This window comes from Delphinus delphis, chromosome 13, assembly GCF_949987515.2.
Source record: "Delphinus delphis chromosome 13, mDelDel1.2, whole genome shotgun sequence".
NCBI classification, from domain to species: Eukaryota; Metazoa; Chordata; class Mammalia; order Artiodactyla; family Delphinidae; genus Delphinus; species Delphinus delphis.
In genome coordinates, this window is record NC_082695.1 from 46,948,164 (window position 1) to 46,967,450 (window position 19,287).

Below are 19,287 nucleotides of genomic sequence, written 5' to 3' on the forward strand. Positions count from 1 at the left end.
TTTTGTAAATAAATATCACAACTTCTCGCATAAACCTACTTGGGTAACAGTTATTTCTCTGAGCATGCCTTTTGTCTTTTAGCAGCTGTTGAGTGTTGAGTGATGTACAAGGCACACCTCTAAGTGTTCTGTACAGCATTTTTATTGATGTACAAAATAGCCTGTTCACCATTCAAAATCATAATCTGCATAGTAAGAGTTTTCTCTTATCCCTATTTACAGAGAAAGTTTTTAGTGCAAAAAAAATGTGAAACTGTGTCCCAGCCCTCCCCTTCTAGAACACACATTTATCTGTTTTGTTCAATGCTACCTGGGGTTATTTGGCTATATTTTGGGCCTCCAGCCGTTAATGAATTGCAGGATTTTCTTCACCTGCAGTTTGCTCAGTTTGAAATCCTCGGAGAGGATTTCTTCCGTGAGCTGAACAAGCAAGTTTCCATCAATCTTTTCGGTCACAAAGAATGCTATGACGTCCTCGGACAACCCTATGAACCGCAGGGACTTGGACACTTCCTCTATGGAGAGTCCCGACAGGTCGGCAGGTGGCTGCCACGGGGACCCGTCACCACAGGAGCGGGGGGCCAGCTGGAGGTGGAGGGGTGACGAGAAGGGGTAAGACATGGAGAAGATGTCCTGCGTGCCCTTCTGAACAAAGTACGGGTCCTCGGAGAGGTCCGGTGACCCAGACTCGGGGGCTTCCTCAGCACCATCGATTTGCAGAGGCAAAGGTAGGGTGTCGAGGGCGGCTTTCTCTTCCACTGGCCTCGGGGCCCTGGGAGGCAAGGCGGGGCACGAGATGCTCTGCTTGGTGGGGGCTGCAGTCAGGGTCTTCCCGCCCGTGCTCTCCAGAGAGTAGCTGGCCGACTTGGGACACCCCGGGGCACTACCGCCGGGCTCCGTGGGCCCGGGCCCGGGTGGGCTGGCCGCCAGCTCGTGGCCGTCGAGGTCGAAGGCTGCCGGGCAGTTTCTCTTGGGCGTGCCCGGCGTCTTCTGTCGGGGGTAACTGTAACTCCTGCTCGGATCCAGCAGGAAGTCGCTCCTGGTCTGGGTCTCTGACACTCCCGAATAATGATTAGGCCATGAGAGCCTGGAGGATAGAGCTTCAGCAGTGGGACTGCCAAACGGGGACTTGGGGTCCATGGAATCTGCTTTCACTCGGTTACACGGGTAGCAGGAAACGGGAGCGCTTTCAGGAGGACTCGTGTCACTTTTAGTAATGCTGCTTAAAAGCCAAACACAGAGAGAGAGAGAGAGATGAGTGGAAAAAAAAGAAAAGTAAAACATCCAGCCTATCCTTATCCCATTGATGTCACTTCTGAGTAGAAAAATGTAGTTAGGCAACAAATATTATATTTCTTATCGTAAAGTACCTGCTTAACCTCACTGGGCTTTTTTTTTTTTTTTAAAGAATCTTTAAATTACTAAAATACATCAGTAACTATGGATATGAAGATACTCATTTAATATGCTATAGCAGAGATGGCAAATATATTATTTTTTTAACAAGAAAATCATTGTTAGTGGGTGCCTGGATCTTTGTGATGAGAAAAATCTTTAGCCTTGTTTGGGCTTATCACTAACAGGTGCTGTGATTGATTAGTGATGTCTGCAGTGGGCAAGGGTGGAGTGAGAGAGCAGTAAATGAGTGTCTCATGCTTGTCATTCTTGGGCTACAGTGACAGGACTACATCACCACCACTGATGACCTTATATCCATCCAAGAGTCTGAGGCTGGAAGAAATGTTTCGAATAAAATCCTTATTCTTGCCTTGGTTTCCGCACAATTGAGTAACATCACCATAAAGATTTAAATGTCCAGGGAACAAAAAAGTACCTGCCAAGGAGAGCTACTTTAACCTGTCACATGTGATCACACTCAGCTCTGGGGCCCTATCTTAAGAGTGACCGTGAAACCAGAGTGTGCTCAGAGGTGGGTGATGGGGGGACAGCAGGTGGGACCGAGGCTGCCTCTTGGAGGAGACTTACACCTTGGCTGACCTCATGGTTTCACAGCCTGATCAAGAGAGGTCGGGTGGACCTACATTTGTTTCTTTAGACCTAAGAAACAGTTGAAGGTTACATGGAGATAGATTTCAACTGCATATGATGAAAGATCTCTAAAAAAACTTATTGGCATGTGCCAACCATGGAATGAGCTGCAGTGCAAAAGAATGAGCTCACGGCACTGGGAGGATCCAGATGGAAGTGTAAGACTGCTTTACAGTGATGGTCAGGGACTCTAGCACTGGGTGGAATTCAGAGTAGACGGCCGACAGGACCCCTGCCGTTCCGGGTCCTCCTCGAGGGTGCTGTCTGCGTGTGTTGAAGTCAAAGCGGAGACACGTAGATGCCAGCCTTAACCACTGAACCCCTCACAGACTCAGCATCTTCCTAGGTCACTGGCTCTTCCATCCTAGCTCAGAACCAACAGGGCCCCATCATGCTCATCCAGTTAAAAAAAAAATTTTTTTTTTTCTTTTTTTAAAAGAAAACTTCTCTCCTACCACCCTGCCCAGGGGATGGCTCCTTGACACGGTTCTCAAGGATCGGGGACCTGGTTGATGAGGGAACCATGTGGAAGTGGGCCCTGGCATAGGACTTACATGTCGTGCAGCCCTGAAGAATAGTAGGATAAGGTGGGGCTGGGAGAGCGAGTCTGCTGGCGCGCCGGCTTGGCTGTGCGAGGAGGGACCGAGGGGCTGGTGGACTGAGGCTTTGCGCTGCGGGGCGGGACAGGCGGGGCGTTCAGGAGCCGGCATTCTTCCCTGACCTGGCGCAGAAGAGAACACGTGGGGTTAGCGACACTCGGACTACGCACAGGGCCAGCTCCCTCCCGGAGGGCCCAGTGGCTGCTCTTCTTACGTGACACCAGCAGGGGTGGAAGAAAGGGAGAGCAGACCTGAGCAAACAAGGACTGTGGGAAACAGGAGGCTGCCAGAGATGGAGCGATTTTGAAAGAAACGGTTTGGCAGGTGCTGCAGAAATGTAGCAAGTAATGGGAAGGACAGCATGGTAAAGAGCCGGTGATACACGAGGACACAGGAAACAGGAGTAGGACGAAAATAAGGGCGTTAAGTGATCACGATATGAATGAAGGATTCCATTCTCCTAGCGAGTTGTATTTCTTCACTGTTCAAACTGAATTCGATTTGCTACAAACCTTAGGGAACAGTGGACCTTGTCTAGTGTAAAGGCTCCTTCTGAGGTTACAGTCGGGGCTTCTCACAGGTAACTGTGCACATGAATCCCCTGGGGATCTTGTTTCATGCACATTCTGACTCAGTAGACCAAGAGTGGGGCCTGAGACTCTGCATCTCAGGCTCTGCACCTCAAGCTCCCAGGTGATGCGGACGCTGCTGGGCCACGGACCACACTCTGAGAAACAAGGCGGCAGATGGCGTAACGAAGCAGCTCTCCAAGTCCGAAAAACACCGCCTCCCTCACCCTCCTTCATCTTCACACCGGAGAGGGAGGCAGGTGACCTGTGCCATCCCTTGCCTGCCTTCGCCCCAGCTTGTTGCCGGCCTTCAGAATACGGTTCTTTTTAACGAGGCAGATATTTTTATGTACTTCTCTGTGTCAGACAGCAGGGGGCAGTTTACACCTGGTTCAGCTAGTCTACCCTTAACTACCTAGGTAAAAACAGAGCCAATTCTGACTTTGTAAAAAAAAACCCACCACCACCCTTGCTTGCTTTTAGGCTGTGTTCCCACCCATTTTTTTTCACCTGTGCCTTCGATTCCTGTCCCAGGGGCTCTGGGTAATGAAGACAATGAAACGGAGCTCCTGTTAGCTTTGGTTTGGAATTTGCTTAAGACCAAATGAAATGGGCTCACGTTACACTGCATGGTCTACCACCTACGCTGCACCCCGGCCCTCTAACTGGCTTCCGAGGCCTGATTCACTTGCTGGAGAAAACCAGATGTTAAAAAAGTCATGTGACCCCGGGGAGACCAGGCAAACCTCAATTCTAAGCGAAACAGAAGCCATGTAAAGTCTCAGCCGTTGCATTTCTCCCTGGGTCTGGGAATCACTGCTCCCACCCGGAGGACCCACCACCCTGGTTGTTGGGACCCACTGGATACAGTTTTTCTTCTGCACCAGCCCTTTAGGCTAAAACAGAATATTGAGAGCAGCAGATTCTCTTCTCCAACAGCTGCGGGCGTTCTCTTTCTGAGCTTTTCAAAAGGTGGTGGTGGAGAAGGAAATGAGGTTTGGATACGGAAGAGGGAGGCTTGCTTGTGAGCTGGCCCAGGGGGACTCTTGCCTCACTTAGGGGTCTTCTTAAGAAGTTGGGAACCAACTAGGACACTGAAAAGTTCTGGCTGGATCACTCCAGTCCCTGGCTTTTGGGAGCATACACTGGTTACAAAATAAGTAAGATATTGTGTCATCTTCCTTCTGTCTTGTCAGCGAATTGTATGGTAGCCAACTGTGTTTTTCTTTCTTAGGGAATGTCTTTAGAATCTGGGATGGACGGGTGCGGCTTTTATAGATGTGCTTGGTTCTGTCTACGCTTAGAATAACAGGAATCATGGAAAACGAAGGAAGATAAGGAGTCCGTCGGTTAACTTTTCCATTTTAAAAATAAACAATCGCTTCTCAACATGGGATTAGAGAGAAGCATCAGGAAAACAGGGTTAAGGCTGAATTTGATTTAGAAATTTCTAAATTTTGGAGTTAGTCATTAAATACATTTCATTAGGGACCACTTACCGAGATGTCAATTATGATGTGCTGAGGGGTCGACTACACCGTGCATTTTAATTGAGCATCATCAGCTGACCTAGGTCTCGGAACACAGAAAAGCAGCCACTTGTCGTTGACTCTGACCTCTGGGAAGTCCTCTCTTCTCTTCTTATAACCCCAGACTCTCAAGGTTCCTGACATCTGGTTCTGCCCCCTCCTTCCATAACTGGACAGTCCTAAAGAGCTTCCCCATAGGTTTCCCGGTGACAGGAGGGGACGGGGGAAGCAGCAGTAAAAAGAAGCATTTGTAGGTCACAGGGCCCGGTGAGGTGAGCTCGGCTGACCGGAACGTTTCCAGCTACACTCCAAACAGCATTTGAAATATGGAAAGCTTCTGAAATGGCCACATGACTCCTGAAAGGAGTCATGTGTGTATGTGTGTGTATGTGTGTCAGTGAGAAGATACTAACATGAGACCAAAGAAAGATTTCTTCCCTTCTCATGAGGGGGCAGTTTGGGTGTAATTGTGTGACTTCAATGGGAAAGAACTAGGCTTATTTGAAACCCATTTTGGAGAAAAGGTAGTTAAAAACAAAACAAAACCCGACTTCAATGGGACCCCGTCGGCGACAGGAATTCAGCTGTAACACTGTGGAGGAACAAAACTAGTGAGTGCTACCCTGGGCAGCTGCGGGAGGGCGGCCCTCGTGGGGTGAGCACGGCTGATGGCCCTGTAGACGCGCCTCCCCGTGTTACTTTTAACGTGTGGCTGCAGATGTGGACGCTCAAGTGAAGTCATACTGCAGCATTTTATGGGAAAACTATATATGCTTTGGGGGAATGTATACGTTTTGGGATTCAGAAGTGATACACCCACACACTGTGAGGGTTTACTGTGCCACCTTACTTTCTATCTCGTACCTCCTTTTAACAGTAATTATTCGACTTCTCTTTGCTTCTTCATTTGGTTCATCGTGGGACATTTATATCCAAGAGAAAGGTAGCTGTGGCTTGAAATGAATTTTATCTGACAATAAAAGGCAATTTATAAGACCAGATGGCCAATCACCCTGTTTCCAGTTTTTCCTCATATTCAATTTCACGTTTAAGTGCTACATTTTCAGCACATTCCTTCTAAAAGTCTCAGCATGTGGCTTTCATCTTGTTACTTCCCATCTCCAGTGGCCCCCCTTGACTGCTGGATAAAGTCCAGCTTCTCCTGTCTCCCACTGAGGCCTGCTGCAGTCTTTCTAGTGATTTCTCCTCGCTAGAGGAAATTATCCCATTTGATTCCATCTTTCTAGTTATTTCCCTCACTACTCCTCTGTATGAATACATGGGTCCATCCAGTGGGGCAGATTCCGTGTCACCTAAACACACCCTGTGCTTTCCTGCCTCTCGCTCTGCTTTAGTTCTTACTGCCTACCCCCTCCGGTCACTTCCTAAGGCCCAGCTCTGTTACAGGCGTGGTTTGGGACCATCACAAGTAGCCACCAGTACTTGTCATTGCTTCTGAACTCTGCCAACAGACTGTTTATATTCACTTACTTCCCATGTATATTCAATTAGCCAGAAAGTGGAAATGGTAGGGACCGTCGTCATTGTTCTTACTGCTCTGTGGATGGCAGTTTGGGGATTTGTCACCTCTGGCACAAATATGGTACACAGAATGCCAGGTGGAGGTTACTGGATGTCACAAAACAAATACAACAAGGCACTTCTATTTTCAAACTTATACCAAAAGAATGCCTTTTATATTTTAATGTGGAGACTGTTATTGATAAGTCATCTGGGCTCCACATTAATTTTTTTGTCTTCATATTGGTGTCAATCTAGGGGAAGAAAGGTGCCAGCAGACCTGGCCCCTATGGCCGCCATCAACTCTGCCACCACGACACTGGACGTGGTGTCAGAGTGAAAATGACGGTATTTCTAAATGAGGATGTCATAGAACACACCGTGCCCGACACACCATGCCTGACGGACTAGAGCCCTTCTCGGCCCTTCAGTGCAGCATTTAAGACTGAACTTCAAGGAGCAGTGCAGGGCGAGGGTGAGGGACTTGGATTCTCAGGAGTAAACCCGGAACGCTGGTGCTAAGGGAGGGGATGGCGTTCTGTCTGAGGCAGGTGTTACTACCCATCGCGGATCATGGGTGACTTTTGCCTACTGGTAGGTAATTTCTGGTGATGAGTAGCTTGAGTGTTTACAGCCAAGCTCCTGGCACCTACTAGCTATGACAGGGTCAATGACCACAACATGGATTCAGGGAGAGCAGACTCCCACCCGTACGTACCCAGAGCCTGGCTTCACAAGCAGTTCTCTGGTCTAAAGCCTTTCTTATAAGTGGTTTTACTTCCAGCACAACCCTCTCATCCTTGCCTCTCCACAACAAGTCTTCCCTTTTCTAAAGAAATGCTCAATGATTCAGTCTTATCAGAGATAAGATACCGGCTACCCAGGAGTAAGACACCTCTCCCCAGTGTTCAAGCAGCAGACTGTGAACCCAGAGCTAAACAGAAAGCTAATTTATTGCGAGGTGGAACTGGGGAGTTCTGCTCTTTCTAGAACCATCACTTCTCTTTAGTCTACGAGGCATATTCTCAGGGAGGCATATTTACGTGACTGCCATCTAACACACAACATTTACTAGTGGGGTTTGAAGTAAGCTGTAGAAGGTGTCCGTCCTGAGGGCTAATGGCCGGGATCACAGGCACCATCTACTGCCCCTAGAAGTCCGAAGAACATTGTGTCGCTTTCCCTTTTCCTACAAATGACATTAATTCCATTTACTATTGACTTGTTCAATTATATGCTGAGCGCCCATCACACGCTCACTGAGCTGGTGCTGAGTAAAGCAGACAAGAACGAGTAGCCCCTGGAATTAGCTGGGAGGGAGGCAGGGAGACCAACACACGACAGAGATAAAAGTCGGTCCTGTAATAATAGAAGGTGGAATGAAGGTCCGTGGGAGCACCATGAAAGCTTCAGGAGGGCGGGGGAAGAACAAACTCACAGGAAATTATACTGAGAAAGTCTGGAGGAGGAAGGAATTGTGAGTGTACAAAAGGTACAAGGGCAGGAATAAACCACCAGAGCGATGCCCTGGACGGGGGGCTTAGAAGGCGAGACGAATCCTGATGCCACTTATCAGACAGACACTTAGAAGGAAGAACAGAGCTTGGGAGAAACCAAGGGGTTCAGTGTGGAAAAGAGTCGAGCTCAGTGTTCTACTGATAGAGTCTGAAGTCCTGGTGGCACTGAGATCCCAGATGAGAAGGGAAGAGGGCTGAACCCCTAAGGGGCCAGTAGAGGAGGAGACCAAGGGGGAGAAACGCAAGGGACCGCATCTCACCGCTCACGGCACAGAATCCCCAGTGGTTTCAAGGAAGCAGATGGTGGGGAGGGCGGCTCAGGAGAGGGATGGTGTGAAGACGGAACGACGGCAGGAAGTCAGGGCAGGTCGGGAAGATGTGTGACGGTTAGCAGGTCACTGGGGATCTTAGTGAATGAAGCTTGAGTTGAGTGAGGGGACCAGAGGCAGATTCCAGGGAGTCAAAGCCAGAACAGGAGGTGAGGGTGGAGTGAGTGAGGACAGACCACTCTTTTCAAGAAGGAAGGAAGGGGCTGGGAAGGAAGGGGGAGACAGCTATTAGAAAGCGATAGTGGATTGAATGAGGCATGGCTTTTTTCTTTTTAACTTGGAAGAAACCTGAAAACGTGCCTGGGTAGGTACATGCACGCGTGTAACCTGGAGGTTAAGTGCACATTGACTTCTGGGACGGAGAGGAGAACACATTTCCCCACTGCTCTCTGCCTTCACCATGCCAGCACTGGCCGCGTAAAACCAGAAAAATAATCAATGGCAGCTTATTATCTAACAGTGAAAGCAAAGATGGACACACCCAATAAAATAAATGGCTTTGGAAAGCTTCGTGTTACTATGTGAAGGTGGTTGACAAAGTCAAAACCCAACTCCAACCTGTGGTCAGAATCTCGTGCGTCATGGAATGGGGCTATTTATTTTCTGAATACTCTCCAGAAAGTGTAACTTGATTTCCCGACTCCTGGAATAGGTATTTAAGCATCCCTTCCCCTCCCCACTCCTCACAGCTATAAGTCTGTTTAGTTGGGAGGAAACTGAGCCCGGGGTGAAGGACCAATAATTTGTGAAAAATGGAAAACAGGGTGTTCTCCCTAAATAGCCACATGTTAAAGATAACGCGTGAGAATTTATTACAAACACAAAGCTCATTATTGCATGGCTGGAAACAGGGTTAAATGTAAATGTTTAGAAGACAAAAATTCACACATCACATACAATTGGAGTATTTCATACACGTATGAACTACTTTCTTCTGTGACATTATCTTTCCCTGACACTTCCTAGGGATTAAAAGAATACAACAAACAAAAGACACACAACGTGCTTATGAAACTGCACAGTGTAGGAATGGGGGCTCTTTGGTATGATGATGTTTCTTGGAAAGTCTTAGTTTCTCAGAACTCCCTACTCGTCTTCTATGGAAGAAATGACACTTTCACACCCCTTCACTAACTGGACCAAAGAGACAGCTTAGGAAAACAGAAAATTTACTATGCAATGTTCTTTGCTGAACTTTTTTTGGGGAAAAAAAATACCAATTTCATAGCAGCAATTATTCAACTTTTAAATACAAGGCAATGGACCTGGAGACACTTGCCAACGAGGCCTCACATTTCCTTGTCTACAGTCTAAAATCTGCCACCACATACCTGTGGGTGAAAATCTCGGCTCAAAGACCACACTGCTTGGAACTGTGGGCAGTCACTAACGGGCTTCGGCCATCCTTAGGCGGACTAAGGATCATGTTGTTTCTATGTTGACACTAATTCAGAAAACACACACACTATAGGGGAGCTTGATCTAAAACTGGACTCACCTTTACCATGAGTTTTCTTCTCTAAAAAGCTGACTTCGGGATAATGTCAGTGTTGCAAAGAAAGGAGTTTTGTAACCATGCTTCCCTGAACTTTGTAACTTTGCCTTCACTGCATGCCCTCTGCCCTGTATTTTACATTTCTTCCCACACTCCCTCTCCCAGATAACAAAATCATTACAGCCTTAAGAAATCTTATTTATAAAGAGGCTTTTATACAAAGAGTTCACAACCCTGTCACATACCCATCAGGGGTATTTTCAGCCAAACAGAAATTAAAGTTTTACAATGACAACATGGCAATAAATGAACATCTATCTGATGAATTACGCCAGGGCAGATGTGATTTACAGTTGAAATCCTGATTCTCAGATGTGTGTGTTTCTTTTTCCCGTTGTGTATGCGGATGATAAGGACCTAAGGCAGGCCTGGGTCTGCAATGGCCTCCAACCTCCAGGCCTCAGGCAAGGGAGTCAAGGCAGAGGGCACAGCAGGCCGCTACTGGGAAACAAGAAGGGCACGCAGTTCTGAAAAGAATACTTGTTTAAGTTCCAGGGTGCTTCCCTGGACTCCAAAGAAAGACTATGCCATTGGGGCAGAGAATAAAGACCTTTTCTGAGAAAGGAGTATAATGCATGATAGATATATTTAAATAGTATATAACTTTCCCATTAATGTGATTTTGTGCAAATGGTAAACCCAAGAGTGCAGATTTGAAACAAGGGCTATCCCATAGAATATTACAATGACTTTATTAACATTCTAATCATTGAGACTTTCGGCAGACACAGGAGAAAATTTCTTGGCCTAGAAGGTTTCATTTAAAAATAAATAACCTACACAAAACTAAAGGCAATTAGTTTCAAAATTACCAAAACACAATAATAATTCAGTCCTTATTTCAATTAACAAATGGGAAATGTAGGTATGGCTTGCTTACAGAGTACTCCTCAAAATCTGTAATTAAAATTAATTAAATGTCAAATGCCTTAGGAGACCGCATTAATTAGTGGAATCCTGAGTGAATCCTTTTGTAGAGCAATTATTTTGAAAAGTAAATAATCACTTGCAGATTAATCTTTTTATTACCTAAATTTGACTATTAATACACAAGGTTTATTTAAGAAAATCTCTCCTTTAGTGCCTTCTCTATTTATTTTAGCTTTAATTTATATCACTTAAAAATTTTTTTGACTGGAATGTAGATATACTATACCTATTTTAGATATAGTAGTGTGTGTATGTTAATCCCAAGCTCCGAATTTATCCCTCCCCCCTTGTCTTCTCTAATATTAATAGTCAGTAGGAGAAAGCCCAAAGACAAAATAAAAATTCAGAGTAGAATCAATTCTTTTTTTAAAAATTTATTTTATTGAAGTATAGTTGATTTATAATGTTGTGTTAATTTCTGCTGGGTAGCAAAGTGATTCAGTTATACATATATGCACACATTCTTTTTCATATTCTTTTCCATTATGGTTATCTCAGGATATTGAATATAGTTCCTTGTGCGTACAGTAGGACCTTGTTGTTTATTCTATACATAATATTTTGCATCTGCTAATCCGAAACTCTCAATCTGTCTCTCCCTCCCCCTCCCTCCCCCTTGGAAACCACAAGTCTGTTCTCTGTCTGTGAGTCTGCTTCTGTTTTGTAGATAAGTTCATCTGTGTCATATTTTAGATTCCACATATAAGTGATATCGTATGGTATTTGTCTTTCTCTTTCTGTCTTACTTCACTTAGTATGATCATCTCTAGGTCCATCCATGTTGCTGCAAATGGCAATATTTCATTTTTTTCTTTTTAATAACTGAGTAGTATTCCATTGTATATACGCACCACATCTTTTTTATCCATTCATCTGACAATGGACGTTTAGGTTGTCTCTGTGTCCTGGCTATTGTGAACAGTGCTGCTATGAACATAGGGGGACATGTATCTTTCTGAATTATAGCTTTGTCTGGATATATGCCCCGGAGTGGGATTACTGGATCATATGGCAACTCTATTTTTAGTTTTTTGAGGAACCTCCATATTGTTTTCCATAGTGGCTGCACCAATTTACATTCCCACCAACAATGCAGGAGGGCTCCCTTTTCTCCACACCCTTCCAGCATTTGTTGTTTGTAGATTTTTTAATGATGGCCGTTCTGATGAGTGTGAGGTGATACCTCATTGTAGTTTTGATTTGCATTTCTCTAATAATTAGCGATCTTGAGCATCTTTTCATGTGCCTGTTGGCCATCTGTATGTCTTCTTTGGAGAAATGTCTACTTAGGTCTTCAGCTCATTTTTCAGTTGGGTTGTTCGCTTTTTTGTTGTTGAGTTGTATGAGCCGTTCGTATATTTTGAAAATTAAGCTCTTGTCAGTCACATCATGTGCAAATAGTTTCTCCCAGTCTGTAGGTTGTCTTTTCGTTTTACAGTTTCTCTTGTTGTAAAAAAGCTTGTAAATGTGATTAGGTCCCACTTGTTTATTTTTGCTTTATTTCTACTGCCTTGGGAGACTGACCTAAGAAAACATTGGTACGATTTATGTCAGATAATGTTTTGCCTATGTTCTCTCCTAGGAGTTTTATGGTGTCATGTCTTATATTTAAGTCTTTAAGCTATTTTGAGTTTATTTTCATGTATGGTGTGAGGGTGTGTTCTAACTTCATTGATTTACATGTGACTGTTCAATTTTCCCAACACCACATGCTGAAGAGACTTTTTTTCCCCATGTTATATTCTTGCCTCCTTTGTCAAAGATTGACTGTAGGGGTGTGGGTTTAATTCTGGGCTCTCTATTCTGGTCCATTGATCCATATGCTGTTTTTGTGCCAATACCACACTGTTTTGATTACTGTAGCTTTGTAGTATTGTCTGAAGTCTGGGAGGGTTATGCCTTCAACTTTTTTTCCCTCAGGATTTCTTTGGCGATTCTGGGTCTTTTGTGATTCCATATAAATTTTAAGATTATTTGTTCTAGTTCTGTGGAAAATGTCATGGGTAATTTGATAGGGATATCCATTACATGGGTAGATTGCTTTGGGAAGTATGGTCATCTTAACAATATTAATTTTTCCAATCCAAGGGCATGGGAATATCTTTCCGTTTCTTTGAATCATCTTCAATTTCCTTTATTAATGTTTTATAGTTCTCAGCATACACGTCTTTCACCTCCTTGGTCGGGTTTTTTTTTTAAGATTGACTTTTAAAAACAATTATTTTTTTTTGGCTGCGTTGGGTCTTAGTTGTGGCATATGGGATCTTTTTGTTGTGGCGCATGGGCTTAGTTGCCCTGCAGCATGTGGGATCTTAGTTCTCTGACCAGGGATCGAACTGGCGTCCCTTGCATTGAAGACAGATTCTTCTACTGGACCACCAGGGAAGTCCTGGTCAGGTTTATTCCTTTTTTTTTTTTTTGATGTGATTAGAAGGGCTTTTTTTTTTTTTTTTAGCATTCCCTTTCTGATATTTCATTGCTAGCGTAAAGAAATGCAACAGATTTCTGTATGCTAATCTTATATCCTGCTAACTTGCTGAATTTGTGCATCAGTCTAGTAGTTATTGTATGGAGTCTTTAGGGTTTTCTATATATAGTATCATGTCATCTGCATATAATGACAATTTTACCTCTTCTCTTCCAATTTGGATAACTTCTTTTCTTTTTGTCTGACTGCTGTGGCTAGGACTTCCAATACTATGTTGAATAGAAATGGTGAGAGTAGTCATCCTTGTCCTGTTCCAGAATTTAGTGGGAAGGCTTTCAGCTTTTCACTGTTGAGTATGATACTGCTGGTGGGTTTGTGGTAAATAGCTTTTACTATGTTGAGATATGTTCCCTCTATACCCACTTTGGTAAGAGTTTTTATGGTGAATGGATGCTTTTTCTGCATCTACTGAGTGATCATTTGGTTTTTGTCTTTTCTTTTGTTGATGTGGTGTATTACATTGATTAATTTGCTACGTTGAACCATCCTTGTGACCCTGGGATGAATCCAACTTGGTTGTGGTGTAAGATCTTTTTTATGTGTTGTTGGATTTGGTTTGCAAATATTTTGTTGAGAATTTTTGCATCTATATTCATCAAAGATATTGGCCTGTAATTTTCTTTTTTGGTACTGTCTTGGTCTGGCTTTGGTATCAGGGTGATGGTGGCTTCATGGAATGTCTTTGGGCATACATTCCTTCCTTCCTCTTCAATCTTCTGGAAGAGTATGAGAAGGATCAGTATACGTTTTTTTTTTCTATGTTTGGTAGAATTCACTTGTGAAACCATCTGGTCCTGGACTTTTGTTTGTAGGGAGTTTTTAAAATTACGGACGCTATTTCAGTTCTAGTGATCTGTCTGTTCAAATTATCTATTTCTTCTTGATTCAGTTTTGGTGGGCTGTACATTTCTAGAAACTTGTCTGTTTCTTCTAGGTTGTTGAATTTGTTGGCATATAATTGTTCATAGTATTATTTTATTTTGTATTTCTGTGGTATCAGTTATTTCTCCTTTTTCATTTCTTATTTTGTATATTTGGGTCCTCTTTCTTTTCTCTTTGGTGAGCCTAGCCAGAGGTTTGTCAACGAGCCAGCTCTTTTTTTTTGATTTTTTTTCTATTGCTTTTTAAATCTCTATTTTATTTATGTCCTCTCTGATCTTTATTATTTCCTTCCTTCTGCTCACTTTAGATTTTATTTTTCTTTTTCTAATTCTTTTAGGTGGTAGGTTAGGTTGTTTGAGATTTTTCCTGTTCTTTGCGGAAGGCATGTATCACTATGAACTTCTCTCTAAGAACTGCTTTTGCTGCATCCCATAGATTTTGTATGGTTGTGTTTTTATTTTCATTTGTCTCAAAGTATATTTTGATTTCCTCTTTCATTTTGTTGTTCACCCACTGGTTTTTTAGTACCATGTTGTTCAGTCTCCATGTAATCATTTTTTTCTTATTTCTTTTCCTGTGGTTGATTTCTAGTTTCATGCCATTGTGGTCAGAAAAGAAGCTTGAAATAATTTCTATACTCTTAAATTTGTTTAGGCTTGTTCTGTGCCCTTGTATGCGGTCAATCCTAGAAAATGTTCTGTGTGCACTTGAAAAGAATGTGTATTCTGGTTTTTTTCTGGATGTAATGTCCTAAAAGATATCAATTAAGTCTAACTGTTCTACTGTATCCTTTAGGATCTCTGCTGCCTTACTAATTTCTGTCTAGAAGATGTGTCTATTGATGTGAGTGGGGTGTTAAAGCCTTCTACTATTATTGTATTCCCATCAATTTCTCCCTTTATGTCTACTGGTATTTGTTTTATGTATTTGGATGCTCCTATATTGGGTGCATATATTTTGAGGATGTAATATCCTCTTCCTGTCTTGATTCCTTTATCACTATATAGTGTCCTTCTTTATCTTTATGGCCTTTGTTTTAAAGTCTATTTTGTCTGACATGAGTAGTGAGACCCCCACTTTTCTGTCATTTCCATTTGCATGAGATATCTTTTTCCATCCCCTCACTTTCAGTCTGTATGTCCTTTGCCTTAAAGTGGGTCTCTTTTTTATGTGTTGCCTACAATAAGCAGCATATTATAGGCTCTTGTTTTTAATCCAACCTGCCATTCTCCTGTCTTTTGATTGGAGCATTTAGTGTACTGACACTTAAAGTAATTATAAATAGATATCTATTTATTGCCATTTTAAACCTTGTTTTCCAGTTAATTTTGTATTTCTTCTTTGTCCCTTTCTTTTTCTTTTTGTGGTTTATGATTTCCTGTTATATTATGCTTGTGTTCTCTTCTTTTTGGTTTTTGTAAGTCGATTTTATGTGTTGATTCGTGGTTACCTTGTTTTTCAAGTATTTTAACCCCTTCCTATCTACTTGCTTTTAGACTGGTAGTCATATAGGCTCAAACACATTCTAAAAAAAAACAAACAAAAAAGTCTACATTTTATTACTCTCCTCTCCCACATTTTATGATTTTGATGTCCTCTTTTACATCTTCATATTTATCCTTTTGCTGTTCATTGTGGCTGTCATCACTTGCACAAAAATCTTTTTGATTTTTAAAAAAATCCGCCTACTGGCTTATTAAGTGATTTACTTTCCAATTGTGATTTTCTCTTTCCTATACCTTCTTGCTTCTCTTCCATTTAGAGAAGACCTTTCAATATTTCTTTTAGGATAGGTTTAGTATTGCTGTATTCTTTTAGTTTTTGCTTGTCTGAGAAATTCTTTCTCTCTCCTTCTATTCTAAATGATAATCTTGCTAGGTAGCATATCCTAGGTTGCAGATTTGTCCCTTTCAGAACTTTGACTATATATCTTGCCATTCCCTTCTGTCCTGAAAATGTTTCTATTAAGAAATTAGCTGATAGCCTTATGGGGGGTTCCCTTGTAATTAACTCTTTGTTTTTCTGTTGCTGCCTTTAGAATCCTTCCTCTCTTTAACTTTTGCCATTTCTATTATAATATGGCTTGGTGTAGGTCTGTTTGGGTTCATCTTGTTTGGGACCCTCTGTGCTTCCTGTACCTGGACATCTGTTTCCTTCTTTAGGTTCGGGAAGTTTTCAGCCATAATTTCTTCAAACACATTTTTGAACCACTTTTCTCTTTCTTCTCCTTCTGGGATCCCTATTATGCGTAGATTGGCATGCTTTATATTATCCCATTGGTTTCTTATTTTGCTTTCATTTTCTTTCCCCCAGTTGGGCTTTCTGTGTTCTGACTGGATGATTTCCATTATTCTATCTTCCAGAACACTTATTTGTTCTTCTGCATTATTCAATCTGCTATTCATTGCCTTTAGCTCAGTCAGTTTTCATCTCAGCAAATGAGTTTTCTAATTTTTCCTGGCTCCTCTTTTATAGTTTCTACAGTAGTTCCTTTTTACAGTAATCTGCATTCCTATTGATAGCCCTTCTTAATTCCTTCAGTATTTTCATTATCTCCTTTTAAACTTGGTGTCTATTAGACTGAAGAGGTATGTTTCATTGTTTGTTCTTTCAAGGGAATTCTCTTCATCTTTTAATTGGGAGTGTTTCCTCTGCTTCTTAATTTTATTTATATTTCTCTTACTCTATGAATTTAGGAGAAACAATTATCTACTGTGGTCTTGGAGGGCTATTTTTATGTGGGAGCCTCCTGTGTAGCCTGGGTTCGTTTTTTTGGTGCAAGGCCGTTTTTAGTATGCATGTCCTGCCGCCTCTTACCTCAGTGTTTGCTGGTTGTAGAGTAGAATTAATTCTTATAGCTCAATTCTTAAGAATCAGTTCTCTCGGTTTTTAAACAATATATTTTTATGACTTTTTCTTAATTTTGGTAGTCTCGTGAGGGCCCTCATTCTGTTGGGTGGACACATCCAGGTGTGACACCTGGTAGCACCATGACCTAGCCTCACCATGCCTAATGGAATTAGTCAAGGCAACTTCTCAGCTTTAATATTTCTAGAGAGGTTTTCCTAGGAATTTCAGTTTCTTGACACATATTGCAGCCTTAGAACCACATGTGGCATTTTCATAGGTACTCTATAGTTCTACAAAACCCCCAAATCCCCCATGAAAGGATTACATATTATTGGGGCCCACAGGATGCCGAGCATTTCTGTAGCTCTTTTCTTGGTTTGTCATGATTACAATTTTGGCTCCACAGGTAGGTAACTATAACACATAACATCTAGCTTATCAAGCAGACATTTTAAAAGTCAGATGAAAAGAATGTTTTGCTACTTTTCGAGCCTGTTAGGATGCACTTTTGGAATGCGGGGATGACTGTCCCCTGCCTGTGCGCCAGGCTCTCTGCTGGTCTGTCTGTGGAGGTGGGTGTCCTCGTCCCCATCAGCTTCCACGACTCTCTGGAGAGGCCTTACACCTTAGGCAAGGAAGGACAGGGGAAATAACCTCCAAAAGATTATTTTCTATCTAACCCTAAAAAAGAATGCATCCCATATTAAGTTACCGCTACTATTTATTGAATGCTTACCGAGTGCCAGGGAAAACTGCCAAGTACTTTGTATAATACAATAATGCAATGAAGACACTGTTATTAGTTGCCGCAGGAACTGACTCAGAAAGTTAAATAGTTTGCCCAAGGTGTGAAGCTATGGAGCTACTAAGTGGCAGAGTGAGGACGCAAATCCACGTGTGGCTCTTAGACATGATGTTTTGTGCCTCTAATGACCCATCACATAGTGTGGCAGATCACTCCTCTCTGCTCCCGGTGAAATTCCACTGAGAAGGGAAATGAAGACTCTCAGGATGCTTGGTGTCCCCTGCTGTTTTCTCATCAGCTGCTCAGTCTGCAGATTCAGACTCCTGGATAGTGCAGTCTTCTCGGGCACCTACTGATCTAGGTGCAGTGTAGATCTGGATTAAATTCGCCCTTTATGTCTTATTTTTCTCAAACATCAATAAGACAGTGTGCTCCATTACAGGAACTTTATGTATGATGGACTTCAGCCTTATAACAATGAATGTATGCTACCACAATCCATCTTACAATTCAGTCCCTACTGCTTCTCGTATTGTCATTGTCAGGGGGCATCCTGTCAATCCCAAAGGTTAACAAATTCTTCATCCACACTGCAGGAAAACTTGCTTTAAACCAGTGGTTTCGACCTAGAGCTCCTTTTATGATTTTTCTTTCATGAATCTCAAGAATCGCTGCCACGTTAACATCCAACCAAGAGTGAATGCACTTTTGTTTTTCTGTTACTAAAGACAGACAGAGGACATGAATTAATCCCTGGGTTCTGGGGTCCTCAGGTTTGATACTACTGCACACATAGCTATAGAAGAGTTGTGATCCAGTAGTTTTGATACTGATTTGTAATTTACTGCATTGACCAGAATAGTCTAAGAGTCAAACATTGTATTTATAGATTTCATGCACTATCAAGCCTTCCCGTCACTGCTCTCCAAAATGGCATCTTCCAAAGAGGAAAAAAAAAAAAAAAAAAATCACAAAAAAAAGGCAGCTCTTGAAGACTGTCACTTGTAGAGAGTATCTGGGTAAATATTTTAGACATTATCAGCCAACAGCCAGAAAATTAAAATTATGGAATGAGGCCCACAATGTTACGAAATAGAGGATGTGTTTAGAACATATGAACCAATTAAGGATAACCCACTCAAGAGGAACTGTCAGGTCATTCTGATTTGAGGGCACTCTGCACAATTTAAAAAAATGAAAATGTCACCACTCAGTAAGCTGGGCAGCTCCCCAGCTTGGGCTCATCTGCAACAATTTCTCTTCTGTGCCTGGAACCAGGAGCTGTTTACTCTTCCCTGGGATGTTCCAGTTGGGGGGGGGGGGGAATAGCCTCTTATTGTTGGGAAAGGTAAGTGGCAGTGTATTGTGTTTAAAGAAAAAAAACCTTTGTATTTAACGATCTTTACAAAGGTACAGACTAGAGCATAACTCTAAGTAGCCACATCAAGTACAAAGTATATTAACAGGGCTAAACTGATCACTCCTCCACTGAGGATTTTCTGTTTGGCCCCATAGCCTAGTTTTCCATTTTAGCATATGGGTAGGACAGTGGTCAAGCATTAACCAGATGATGCCGGAACTGCAGCACACTGCTGGAAACATAGCAAGAATTACTGTTGAAGGAGAAAGATTTTTATCTCATTTACAGAAACAAAGACTGTCAAAATCTGCTGGAGAAAGAGCACAGATATTTGCTGTAACTTAGGACCCTGAAGTAGGGAGTG

General features: G+C 42.5%; 1 protein-coding gene across 2 annotated transcripts in view; it reads right to left on the reverse strand.

Moving 5' to 3' along the window:
- Positions 1–19,287, reverse strand: part of GAREM1 (GRB2 associated regulator of MAPK1 subtype 1) — a 204,968-nt gene continuing 185,681 nt past the window's right edge. The window contains exons 5-6 of one of the 2 annotated variants that reach the window (XM_060028857.1): positions 2,604–2,770; positions 1–1,219 (exon numbers count right to left, since the gene is read on the reverse strand). In XM_060028857.1, coding sequence (XP_059884840.1) covers positions 325–1,219; positions 2,604–2,770 — 1,062 coding nt within the window. In that variant the 3' untranslated portion in view covers positions 1–324. Of the gene's footprint in view, positions 1,223–2,603; positions 2,771–19,287 lie in introns of both variants that reach the window. The other variant, XM_060028856.1, reaches the window with a different exon arrangement.